The sequence below is a fragment of the Hemicordylus capensis genome, chromosome 1 (genome assembly GCF_027244095.1).
Source record: "Hemicordylus capensis ecotype Gifberg chromosome 1, rHemCap1.1.pri, whole genome shotgun sequence".
Taxonomy (NCBI): Eukaryota; Metazoa; Chordata; class Lepidosauria; order Squamata; family Cordylidae; genus Hemicordylus; species Hemicordylus capensis.
Window position 1 is genome coordinate 111,352,532 of NC_069657.1, and position 14,049 is coordinate 111,366,580.

At 41.1% G+C, this 14,049-nt stretch overlaps 1 protein-coding gene across 3 annotated transcripts in view; it reads left to right on the forward strand.

Moving 5' to 3' along the window:
* QSER1 (glutamine and serine rich 1) overlaps window positions 1-14,049 on the forward strand; it is a 63,439-nt gene that overhangs the window by 24,268 nt on the left and 25,122 nt on the right. For all 3 annotated transcript variants that reach the window (XM_053278882.1, XM_053278880.1, XM_053278889.1), the window contains exons 2-4: window positions 4,632-4,735; window positions 5,926-6,087; window positions 10,144-13,788. In XM_053278882.1, the coding sequence (XP_053134857.1) occupies window positions 4,632-4,735; window positions 5,926-6,087; window positions 10,144-13,788 (3,911 nt within the window). The remainder of the gene's footprint in view (window positions 1-4,631; window positions 4,736-5,925; window positions 6,088-10,143; window positions 13,789-14,049) is intronic.

The following is a 14,049-nucleotide window of genomic DNA, read 5'->3' on the forward strand; positions in this document are numbered from 1 at the left end:
CTGTTCTCTTGACCCTTGCCCGACATGGCTTATACTATCTGCCAGGGGGTTGGTTGTAGAGGGCCTGGTAGAAATTATAAATGCTTCTCTGAGGGAAGGCAGGATGCCTTCTTGTCTTAAGGAGGCAATTATTAGACCACTTCTGAAGAAGCCTACCTTGGATCCCTCAGAATTGAGCAACTACAGGCCTGTCTTCAACCTTCCATGGCTGGGCAAGTTAATTGAGGAGATGATGGCTTCCCAGCTCCAGACAGTCTTGGAGGAAACTGATTATCTTGATCCAGATAATCAGACTGGCTTTCGGGAGGGCTGTGGGGTGGAGACTGTCTTGGTCGGCCTGATAGATGATTTCCAATTGGGAATTGACAGAGGGAGTGTGACTCTGTTGGTCCTTTTGGACCTGTCGGTGGCTTTCGATACTAGCGACCATAGTATCCTTCTGGAGCGTCTGAGGGGGTTGGGAGTGGGAGGCACTGCTTTGCAGTGGTTACGCTCATACCTTTCGGGTAGGTTCCAGATGGTGTCCCTTGGAGACCGTTCTTCAAAATCTGAATTTTTGTATGGTGTGCCTCAGGGCTCCGTATTGTCTCCAATGTTGTTTAACATCTACATGAAACCTCTGGGAGAGGTCATCAGGAGATTTGGTGCAGAATGCAATCAGTCTGCTGATGACACCCAAATCCATTTCTCCATGTCAGCATCATCAGGAGAGGGCATAACCTCCCTAAATGCCTGCCTGGATTCGGTGATGGACTGGATGAGGGATAACAAACTGAGACTGAATCCAGATAAGACAGAGGTACTCACTGTGTGGGGTCGAAACTTGAGAGACTGTTTTGATCTGCCTGTTCTGGGTGGGGTCACACTTCCCCGGAAGGAACAGGTACGCAGTCTAGGGGTGCTTCTGGATCCAAGTCTCTCCCTGTTGTCCCAGGTTGAGATAGTGGCCAGAAGTTCCTTTTATCAGTGATGGCTGATACGCCAGCTGCATCAGTTTCTTGTGATGAACGGCCTCAAAATGGTGGTCGATATGCTGGTAACCTCTAGGCTGGATTACTGCAATGAGCTCTATGTGGGGCTGCCCTTGTATTTAGTCTGGAAACTACAGTTGGTCCAGAGTGTGGCAGCCAGGTTGGTCTCTGGGTCATCTCAGAGAGACCATATTACTTCTGTATTGAAGGAGTTACACTGGCTGCCAGTATGTTTCCAGGCAAAATATAAGGTATTGGTAATAACCTATAAAGCCCTAACTGCTTGGGCTCTGGGTATTTAAGTGAACGTCTTCTTCGTCATGAACCCCACTGCCCATTGAGATCAGTCCGTCTGCAGTTGCCACTGGCTCGTCTGGTGGCTACTTGGGGACTGGCCTTCTCCGCTGCTGCCCCGAGGCTTTGGAATGTGCTCCCTACTGAAATAAGAGCCTCCCCATCTCTTACTGCTTTTAAAAAGCCTTTAAAGACACATCTGTTCACCTAAGTTTTTAATTAAATATTGTTTTAATGCTGTTTTAAAATATTATTTTAAATTTTTTATATTGTAATGTTTTTAAACTTTTTGGTTTTTGTTTTAACTAATGTTTTACTTTTTGTGTTTTTACTTTGTTTTAAACCACCCGGAGACGTAAGTTTTGGGCAGTATAAAAATATGTTAAATAAATAATAAGCATTATACCTTGGCTTTCGCTCTGCAGCTCAGGCGAACTTCAGGAGGGTTCTGCTGAAAAGGGTCTTACCTTAGCATACTATGTCCACCTCCAGACTGACAGCTTGTTAGTCACCATTCTTATGGCTGCAACAGATCACGATCCAGAGAAACAGGTTGCTCACCTGTAACTAATGATCTGGTAGTGATCCATTGCAGTAATAATACACCCCCTGCCCCAGCTCTGCAGCAGCATGTGAAGTGTCAACATGTATGTTTGTAGAGTTTAAAAAAAGACACTACTTACCTTGTGGAAATGTAACCTACTGCCTTACGAGGTTTGGATTCCAGTGTCGGTCCTGCAGGAAGCGAGGAGAAAATGCTAGCTCACCCAAACTGAGGAAATGCACCACGTGCAGGGGGTGGAGCTTAGCACTTCAAGGAGCTAGTCAATTCTACCCAGATGGTCCCACACAGGCACAGAACCCATTCTTATGACTGCAACAGAGCACTACCAGATCATTGATTACAGGTGAGCAACCTGTTTATTCATTGCAGTACAATACAGTTCTAAGAGAGACAACACATGTTGTCTGCTATATTAATGATTTTAAAAATCCAATGTAGGATAATACATTATTAGGAGCAACTAAAATATCAAAAAGTGATAGGCAAGCTCTTGAGTTTTTCATAATTTGAAAATAATTCTAAGAACCTTCGCTTAGCAGAACCAAATTAAGTGTCCATAAAACCTGTTACAAACTTCAAACTTGGGGCTTCCCCATCATTTCCAATCTTGTCTCTTCTCTGCCCTGCCCCATCTGCCATCTTTGGTTTGCTTACTTTCTAGCCTGAAGAACGGTTCTAGAAAATTCAAAATCTGGTCCTCCACTTATTGGCTTACCACTTAATGATCCTAATTGAAGGTATTGCCCTACTTTGGCTTTTGGATTTTTTCGAATAGACCAACTCAATTACCTACAGTTTTTGTCCTGATAGTGTAAACTTTCCTTGAAACAGTTATAAAGTATGTGTTGCTTTGATAATGTATTATGTTTGGCACTTCAACTAATATCAGAGATTCTGCTAATGTTCTCATATTAGTTATTATACCTGAAGGAAGTGGGCGGGGGCGGGGCGGAATACTGAGTTTTCTCTGAAACATTGCATCAGGTAGTAGAATGATTAACAGTTGTTTAAAAGTTCAGATAGTCCAATCGGCATTTTTAGTAGAGATGTATTCACTTGTGATTACTCACAATATGAGATAAATGACTTTATATAATAAAGAGACAATAATTCACACAGCTTTTTCAAGGTCTTTAGATAGCAGGGTAGGTTCCAGCCAGTTGATCTATTATTTGAGCACATTCATGACATCGGCACCTCATGATCAGTGGTGTAATGGACAGTTCTAAGGGGGTCAGTGGGATGCAATTGGTGCTCACGATTTCTAGGTGAAGAGTACAGACCAGTGTCATAAACTCAGTATCTTTGTCAAAAGTACAATATCTAGCTTGGTATCTAGCATTTTTCTGCTTATGCTTATTCATCCTGCTCTCTGTGTTGTTTAGGCATTGCATATGAAAATTCCTGTTAGCCAGCTGCTTATCTAAGTAATCTCCATGTAATCAAATATCGAAGTGCTTTCCCCTGAGCAACTTAATATCTTTCCCTCACAAGCATTGCAGGGAAGGCATGCTGGAGTTCCCCTGGCCTGCCATTGAGAGTTTGCCCTTGCAGTGGTCAGGAAATGAAGTCTGTGGAACATGTTCTCATGTTCTGCAACTGCTATATTGGAGCCCACCAGCAACTGATTACTCCCATATTGACTGTACCACCAGGTAGACCTATCCATCCAATTTTATGTTAAATACCTTTTGCTAGATAAAATCCCAATTGTTATCCTAGCTGTGGACAAACTTCTGTCACATGCCATAAGCACTAGGAAGCAAATTGTTGTCTGTTCTGGGACCATGGAGTGTGGGCTATTCTGGATCATATGAGGTGCTGTAAATATGTGATAATACTCTTGGTTTTATGTTGAGAGTTTTTGTGCTGCTGTTGCGATTGTTCATTTTTCTTTTTGGTGAGGGTCTGTTGACTAATAAACTTACTGACTTTATTTTTTACTTATCTTCCTCCAAGGAGCTCAGAGTGGTTTATGAGGTTAATGTTTAACCTCACAACAACCCTGTGTGGTAGGTTAGGCTAAGAGATAAGTGATTGGCCCAGAATCAATCAGTGAGTTTCATTGCTGAATGAGGATTTGAACTCCAGTCTTCCTAGTCATATTTCAGCACTTTAACCACTGCACCATGCTGACTTATATTGTTAGCCTGTTTTCAGGAGAAGGGTATATAATGGCAAAAAAATCCCATTAGGGGTAAAACACCTGTTTTGGGCTGTCTTCAAGTATTTGTGGTTGCTAAGAAATAGCAGGGAGCTGGGAGCTACCTGAACATGCACACTCTCTACTCAGAATTTTCTTTTCTATTGTGAGAGGCCAGAAATCCATGAAGAACAACATTTTAACATCAGTTTTATATAACCTACTGTATATGTAGTTGATTCAAAATACATTGTAAATTTTTAATTTGTGTTTAACTATATCGAGACACAAAATTAAAAACTAGAATAAAGGTTCATGAATGGTTCAGTGAAGGCTCTAGACCAGAGTAGTAAATTGTTGCCAAACTTGTATGACTAGTCTTTAAAAAAAAAAGAGAGAGGAGGAAACAAATCTTGGTTTTTGTTGTGTTAATTTTCAAAGGCTGCTTTGTTTTGTAAACTGAAGCATCCTGCTTGACCAGTTAATTCATACAAAACCAATCTTACGTTACAATATTTGGCTGTATTGCAGATCAGATACTGTTCAGCTCCTAACTTCATACATTTTCTGACCTTCTTTTTCTCTTTTGTTTTCTGTCAGAGTTCTCTACATCCCCCCCCCCCGACTGTTTTACCAGTCTTAATTTCCTTTTTTTCAGCTTAAGCTATGGAGGACATCCATCAGAAACCGATCTTCTTCACAGACAAACATACACAGCTTCTCATCAGCTTCCTGCATATGCTACCACACCACACCCTACTGGTAATAGTATTCAATGAAACTCGAGGTTTAATTTTTTCAACTGTGTACCAAGTCAGTTATGCATATATTGGAACCTCAGGAAGGATAGAAAAAAATTGCTAGGGAATTCTTGAGGGGTTTATATACTGTCATTTGCACTTGATCTAAGTAGTGCCTTGTACAGTGTTCCCTCTACTTACGAAATTAATCCGTTCCGAATGCACATTTGTAAGTCGAAAAGTTCGTAAGTCGAAAAGCGGTTTCCCATAGGAATGCATTGGGAACGGATTAATGCGTTCCAGAGCCTAGAAAAAAGACCCAGACCCCCAGTAAGGCTTGCAAACTGCACAGGAACATTTCTTTTCAAGAATAAACAGGCAGTAAACAGGCAGGCAAGTCAAGGAAACCGCATGTAAAATTCGTAAGTCGAGGAAACCCCATCTAAAAATTTGTAAGTCGAAAAAACCGCATCTAAAACCAGATCTAAAACTGCCGTTTGTAACTCAAAAAATACTTATGTCGAGTAGTTCGTAAGTCGAGGGACCACTGTATATAGTTCTTCAAATAAAAAGTACTAGCACTACAGGTTTGTTAAAAGTTGTTGCTTCGCTATTCTTGTGTGTTACCCCTGAATTAACCCTTGTGAATCACCCCTGGAGCATTAAATATAAAATTTCTGTTACTTTGAGTATGAACTTAAAAAAAAAAAAAAGTGGGCCAAATATACAGCTATTTTCAAGGATTCAACCTTGGATAATTTACCCATTATTCTTGTACAGTTGGAATCTTATTACATACATATGCCTGTGAACAAGTATGAACAGTCCTGTAGCATCATTTGAAGACCAGCCAAAAGTTCAGTCTAAAAAATTGGAACTAAAATTTGAGGATAGATATATTGTGAAACTGATATTGGTACCAGTGTTAATATCAATGGAAAGTTTAATTAGATAATACCCCCATCTCTCAGTATCCCAACAGCTCAGTAGATTCTTTTCTCTTTTATTTCCAATAATTCTTTACAACAAACCTGTATGGTTCATTAGGCTGAGAGAAATATGCCCAAGAACAGAAAGCTAGGGCCGTGGCTGAGCCTGTTGTTGAATGTATAGTTAAACTTTTATAATATTCTCTATTATGGTGGTGGTCTCTATTATGTACTACCTGAGACCACAAATATATGTAATATGTTTCTCCCCTTGTTCATGTAGGTCTTTCTGGAATTTTTGATAACACTATGCACAGTGGCAGTAGCAACACTAAAGAAACATCAGTTATGAATTTTCTTACTGCAATAGATTCCCGCAATGCTCAGGCAGTTTCTTCAGGAACTACTCTGTTACCACAGTTCAGGGCTCCAACGTGGCAGCCAGGTAACTCTTCTTAAAGCTTTGGTATTCATGGCATTTACTTCTCTGTAAAAAATATTAAAGAAAAGTTTCATAATATAATAAGTTGCACATTTAATTGTTAGAGATGTGCACGAATTGATTTGGCCTGGCTCACCAAATTGTTTCAGTGGAGTGGGGAGTGGCACCTTTTAAGCATGAGTAAAGCAGGTCCTTACCTTCTCCTCTGCCACCCCACCACTTTTCCACCACTTCTGAGGCACAGCGCCACTCAGAAGTCTGTGCACAGCCACGGGGCTTCACCCAGAAGCCTGCACATGGCAGCAGGATGCACATAACCACTGCACATGTGTGGTAGCCATTTGTGTGTCAGTGACACCATGCTGACGACACATGGTGGCCTTTCATGTGTGGTGACCGTGTGTGTCCTGCCGATGTGCGCAGGCTGCTGGGTGAAGCCCTGCTGCCACACATGGACTTCTGAGTGGCGCAGTGCCTGGAAAAGGAGCTGAGGAGCAGGTAAGGACCTGCTTTACTTATGCTTAAAGGTACTGCTCTCCGCCCTGCTAAAACATTCATGCACATCCATATTGTACATTTCTTGATGTAATTTTTTTGATGTAATTTTTTTGTGCCTTTTGTTAAACATATTTTGAGAATCGCTTCAATTTAGCATTGCAGTGGTAATAAACTGCTGTTTCAAGCTACTTCAAATATTGTTTCCTAAGCAACTTAAAACACTTAACATATTGTCTTGCATAACTGGTATAATGTTGTTGTAAGACCAGATTGGTAACTGAATATCTGTCACCAAATTAGCCTTGGATCAACCTAAAATGATGGCTCCCAGGGCTGGTTTTATGTCAATTTTCAGTCAGAGATCCTCAGCGTTGAAGCTGCATCAGATTGTATCCATTACCAGAACTCTTACTTGTAGCCATGTTTTGTGAAAATCTAGCATGCAGTCAGTAGTTTGCTAACTTAAAGGCTTATTTACTTCAGGTTTTCCCTCCAATTAGTTAGCTTTGCATCATAACACATTTGTAGCAAGGAACAAGCATTTGCAGTTACTCTAGAAGTAATCATTTTACTGGGGGAGGGGAACCCCAGGTTGCTATCTTAAGCAAGTTTTACTAAGGAAATTGCACCATACCTAGAAGTACATCAGAAACTAGGGATCTGCACAAATAACTTTTTAAATTCTATTTGTGCCCAAATCAAATCACCCCTGATTTGTTTTGTGTCCAAATTTCCACCCCCACATCACCCCAGATTTGATTTGTATTTGATTTTATTCAATTTGGATTCAGATCAGTTTGGACCACTTAACAAGGTCCTAGGGGCACCAAATTTGGGTGGTGGGTAGGTCCCCATGAGTGCCAGCTACCACCCAAAGTTCAATGTAGTGGGGCACTTGGTTGATTTTAAATGATTTAAAAAAAAAGATTTTACTGATTTTGTATATTTCTGCCATAGGAAATATTGGGGGTTCGAAGTCACCCTAGCCTAACCCTAACATGGATCCCCAGCTTTTTTCTTTTTTTTTAAAGCTAAGCTCTAGCCCTTTTAGAAGTGGAGTTATGGAGCAAAATGTGCAGTCATTATTTTTCAAGTGTTTGGATTCTTTGGTGTATAATAACTTTTCCACATAAGAACAGCCCTGCTGGATCAGGCCCAAGGCCCATCTAGTCCAGCATCCTCATAATGAATCCTTATGAGGATTCTTTGCACACCTTCATTTGTTTCTGTTCATTTTGACTGTCATTGGACAGTGCCAACTGTCATGTGCCAACTCCAACACACACACACGGCAGTGGGGTAATCATTTTATTTTTTAGGAATATTGAAGTGTTTAGATTATTCTTTGGTGTCGTAGGTATTATAACCTTTCCTCATAATGAATCCCTATGAAGATTCATTATACACCTTCATTTCTTCTGTTCATTTTGACTGTCATTGGACAGTGTCAACTGCCATGTGTCATCTGTATACACACACACACACACACACACACACACACACACACACACACTGGGGTACTCAATTTATTTTTTAGTAATTTTTGAAGTGTGTTAGATTCTTTGGTGTTTTCATTACACACCATTTTGACCCTACTGCTTTGCAGGTGGGGGTGGGGAGTTAGTGGCATCCCATGTCCCAACCATAAGCCACTGGGTACTCAGTTTATATTTTAGGATTTTTTTGAGGTGTTTAGACTTTTTGGTGTGTAATGAATCGTCATAGGGATTCATTATGAGGAAAGGTTATTAGACACCAAAGAGCCTAAAAACTTGAAAAAATTCCTAGAATATAAACTGAGTAGTACCTCACTGCCTTGCAGGTGGGAGGGGGGTGTAGTTGGCACATGGCAGTTGACAGTTGGCACTGTCCAAAAACAATCAAAATGAATAGAAGAAATGAAGGTGTGTAATGAATCCTCGGGATTCATTGAGAAAAAAGTTATTATACACCAAAGAATCCAAACTCTTGAAAAATAGTGACCAAACATTTTGCTCCATAGCTCTGCTTCTACAAGAGCTAGAGATTAGCTTTAAAAAAAATGAAATCTGGGAATCGGAGGGATCCAAATCTTAAATTGATTCAAATGGAATCAGGTGCGATTTGATTTGCACCCGAATTTAGCCAATGGACCACAGGGGTGATTTGTTCTGTCTCCAAATCATCTGAATCAACTAGATTTGTATACAAATCGATTTGTACCCAAATCAATTTGTACATCCCTATCAGAAACTCAAGCATACAATACATAGAACATACACCTAGTGTTATCTAAACTAATTGTGTCAGTACATAGAAGTCTGAAAACTAGACAAGAGTTCATTGGGGATATACCACTGGCCAAATTGAAGACATGTTACTGTAGCACAGGCCTGCACAACATAAGTCTGGAGGGCCAAATCTGGCTTGCAGGGAATTTTTTGCTAGCCCACAGGAAGGAGAATCCTGTAGTAACAGCAGGAGCCATGAAGTGCTCTTGGCCTGTCCTGTGATGATCAGCAGCAGTTCAATGCATTTGTCTGCTTGAAACCAGATGTTCCTCATGTTCCTTGATAGTCTTAGCCCTGGGCTGGAGCCCACTAACACCCCTCTTTCCCTTCACCTTTTCCCCTGACTCCAACCATCTGTCCCCTTGCTTTCATTTTAATGAAGTTGTTTGGAATGGAACAGAGTGCTGCTTAACCATCTAGAGCTTTTTGTTGTCTTAGATAATTTGCATGAAAGTCTCATTGTTTTCATGTAATTATATATGCATGTGTTATAACATGGCCTTTATAGAATACTTTTGTGGCAAAATGTTATGCCAAAATTGCTGCCAATAATATCACAATTGACTTTTCTTATAGCAAAATATCAAAATGGATGTGTCTGATTTTCAAATTCAGTGGCCAATGGCCTGAATTTCCTTGAGCACTATGAGGACTGAAGGAGGGCTCTGCCCTCCCAGAGCGGCAGGAGTCTAACTGTGTTGAAGCCTTGTGCTGCAACCCAACAAGGGCTGAGGGAGAGTGTGTGGTTTTTGCTTTCCACCCCTCTTCCAAATGTCATTTTTGCTCTTAGGAATAGGTCCCTGAGGGTTGGAGGGAAGGGAATGGAGCAGAAATCTTTCTCTTCCCCCTCTGCCTGTGCTGGGCAGCAGAGCAAAGCTTCAGCATGGCTAACTCCTGCCACTCTCTGAGGATAGAGGCCTTCTTCTGTCCCAGTATTGCTGCAAAAGATGCAGCCCAATATTTTTGAGATTAGGTCCAAGACTTAACAGACTTTGCTTTCCACCCCTCTTCCAAATGTCATTTTTGCTCTTAGGAATAGGTCTCTGAGGGTTGGAGGGAAGGGAATGGAGCAGAAATCTTTCTCTTCCCCCTCTGCTTGTGCTGGGCAGCAGAGCAAAGCTTCAGCATGGCTAACTCCTGCCACTCTCTGAGGATAGAGGCCTTCTTCTGTCCCAGTATTGCTGCAAAAGATGCAGCCCAATATTTTTGAGATTAGATCCAAGACTTAACAGACTGACTTCTTCCTGTGTAAATAAGTCATACTCCTTTTTCTCTGTTTCTTTTAAAACAGGTATGCATTCTTCAACTGAGCTTTTTGTTACTGGAGCCTTGCCAGCCTCTGGAACCTTTCCACCAACTTCAGCTTATCAGCATCCCAATGCTTTTAGCAGTAGAAACTTTGCAACCACTCCCTCTCTAACACTTCAAGATGCAACTTTCAGTGCAACATCAAATGGGCTTCTTACTGCTCATGACCCTTTACTGCAGATCAAGACATCCCAAGGCACAGTTCCGACTGCATTGACATTTGAGCGCCTGGGCAGTTCTGTGTTAAGTACCAGCATACCACCACAGTCTTCAACGTATCGCTCTGCTCAAGAGTCTGCACCCCATCTCTTGCAGCCACAGTTTAGTTTGTTGCCTTCGTCACTTGGAGGAGCTCAGCAGGCTCCACAGGTGTATAGTTCATCTCTGTTTACTGGTTCCACTTCCTCCATTGAAAGAGCATTGCAGCGAGAATGTAGTGTTATTAAACACCATCAGCGGCCTTCAAGCACACAGTCTGTTCAGGCACAACTGACTGGTTCACAGCATTCCTTACACAACTATTTATCAAATGCAAGTGGAACTGACTTCCAGGATACCTCTCGGCCGTCATCCCTATCTTGTAGCCCAGTTGGCGATACTACTCAAGTGAACAATGGTGGACCACAGCCGAAGACCTCTCAAGTTTCAGTGGAACTTGCTCAGTCGTATTCAACTGCGATTCCATCACCTGGTTTCCCATCTGTTTCCACTGCAAAGGCCAAACACTGTTCTACAAAGCAGCCACCAAGGTCAACAAAGACTCCTAAGCCTCAAAGCATAGTCCCTACTATGCAGACACAAAGCTATTCCAAAACTGCACAGAGCCAGAATTCTGTAATAGCAGGTCAAGCACAAATCTATTCTACAGCACAACTCCCAAGTCTGTTGTCAGTAAGCCAATCACAAAATTATATTTCAACACAGTCACAGAATGTGCCATCTGTCAGTCATGCACAAGCATTCTCAGCCATCAAGGTTGAGAAACTACCTTCATTGTATAAAACTCTTGCTTTTTCTGGGCAGTCTCAAGCTATTACTTCTGATAGCCAGACACTAAGTTATTCTTCTGATCAACCGGTATTGAGTTCAGTTCCAAATGAAAACTTCTCTGGGCAAACAAGAGATCTCTCTTCAGATAGCCAATCTCAGAATTATTCTTCTAGTCATTCTCAGGGTTTGTCAACAGTTAGCCAATCACAGGCTAGCTATTCATCTCAATCACAAGTTTTGTCAGTTGTTAGTCCTTCAGAAACATATACTACAGGGCAATCTTTAACATCACCATCTCTTCCATTTTCTTCCTCTCATGTTCAGAACTTGTCGGCCTCTAGTCCTCCTCAGAACTATATTTCTCTGCATTCTCAGGCACAAGAATCGTCCTCTCCACAGTCTCAGAAGTTTTTGTCAGTTGTCCAGTCAACTCCCTTTGCAATGCCAGCGCATTCACAAGCATTGCAGAACAACAGAAATTCCTCAGATACAAAATCTTACATTAAAAGGAAAACTGAGTCTAACTTGTATCAAACATCGAAACAAGATGATCAGTTCTCAGTGCAAGATTTACAGGCATTGCAGCCACAAGCAGCTCTTGATTCCTCCATTCAAAGACTAACTGATGGTGAAGTTGATGCTCAGGATACAACTTACAAAGTTTCCAAAGCAGATAATCGCTATTCTCAAAGTGTAATCAGGAGTAACTCTCGTCTTGAAGATCAAGTTATTGGACTTACCCTTCAGGGGTCGAAAAAAGATGAAAGAATAGTTAGTTCCATGGCACAGCTTACCCAACAAGTTGGCCATATAACTAATGTAGTAAGCCGTGATATTAAAAAGGCAACTAACATAATGCAGGCAAACCAAGTAAATGTGGATGCTAAAGAACTAAACCAGCAGCATTCTCTTCTGCAAAAGGTACATGAAGCAGGTACGGAGCAGCAGGGCCAGATCATTAGTACACCACAACTACTTCAAGCCCAGGCCATAAGGCATGGTAATCAGCTGTGCTTGACTAGTGCACAGGTACTTTTAGAATCTGCCTGTGACTTACAAATGCTTCAGCAATCAATACTACATTCGGGTTTAGGGCACACAAAAGCATCCCCACAAGTGCAGCGAATTCAGAGCCCTCAGCAAGTGACTCATCAGTTCCTTCAGGTGGATGGTCACATGATTCAGAGTAATGGAGGGCATTCCCAGCGGCAGCCTCATCCTCAAAACTCTGAAGTTCTGAAAATTGACATCTCTGAACCCTCAAAATCATTACAACCACATTTGATATCAAAGGATAATTTTGTGCAGTCAAATCATGAATCTAAGAGTCAGTTTGTTTCCCTTAGTTCAGTATGCTTTCCAGAATCTATGCTTCTCAGTGATGACAGGAATATACTGTCAAATGTTGATGATATCTTGGCAGCAACAGCTGCAGCTTGTGGTGTAACTCCCTCTGAATTTGCCAAATCAACATCTAATGAAGAAATCCCGTCAGTTGAAAACAGAGACAATGCAAAGTCTCAGTTCCAAACAATAGATGTTAGACATATGACACCTAGCTTCAGCTCCTCACCAACGGTTGTTGGAAAGCCACTGAGCATGAATAATATTTCTTTAAATGGGGGCCAGGTTACCCTAAACTTAACAGCAGTGTCTGCAATGCAACCAAAAAGTATGAGCCTTGACCAACAACACATTGAAGCTCCTGATCAAAGCATTCCTACAAGAGTTGCCACGTCAGAGCTTGAGCAAAGGCAGGAACAGGTATCCAGCTTAGTTAAACAACAGTCTGGTATCAGTAAAGAATCTGAAGGGGGAAATGAAATGCATATGGATGGTACAGTAAATGTAAAAGATGCAGAACTTGTTTCAAGTGGTAGGTCTCTAAATGAAGAGAGAGCTATATCAAGCAGTGACTTTAACATGGATACTGACACCACTTTGGCAGGAAGCAAGACTAAAGTTCCAGTACAACCAATATCTATGCAACAACCAGGAGATGAAAATGGTAGCAAAACTGAAGAAGAGAAACTAGATTTATCACAAGAGGACCTTCAGAAACAAAAGGACAAACAACAAAATCAAATTAAAAATGTCAATGAAGATGACACAAATCAGAAGCAACTGAAGCGAAGTGGACAATGCAAACGTCAGAATTCAAGAGGAACAGATGCCAGCTTGCCACATTCTTCTCCTGTTTCTGAAAGCTGCTATGAAACTTACCAACATCAAGAAAAAATGAGGCAGAAAATCAAAGAAGTGGAAGAAAAACAACCGGAAGTCAGAACAGGATTCATTGCATCTTTTTTAGATTTCCTGAAATGTGGACCCAAACAACAGTTCTCAGCTCCTGCTGTACGTGTGCCTAATCGTGTGAGGAGACCAGTTACCCCAGTCATTAGAACATCTTGTCAGCATCCACTTTCAAAACCTCAGGTGGCAGCAGCTCCTTCATCTCTTGAGGGCAGTGTTGAAAATTCAAATAAAAAGAGTAATGAAGAACCTATGAGAAAGGTGGAAGCATTACCTTCATTTTCTTCTGATGAAGATTCTGTAGGGGGTAACCAGGATCTTCAAAAGAGCATCACTTCTGTGTTATCAACTTTGGACCATACTTCTGATAAAAAGAAAAAGTCAGGTAAAGGTTATGTTTTAACTCTAGTTTTACTAACTTTTTATAAAGAGATGTGGTTCTTGTTTTTCACAACATTTGCTGTAAGAGATGTGTCTCACTACTTCTCAGGCACTAGGATCTAGTGGGGTGAAAAAGTATTTTTGAAGCAAACTTGAAATTATTGGGAGTGCTCTGACATCCACCATTTTATTTTGTAGAAAATAAGTAGAAAATGTTCTGAATTTATATCATTTAAGGTTCTCCAAAGGGCTTTTATGTTATCTG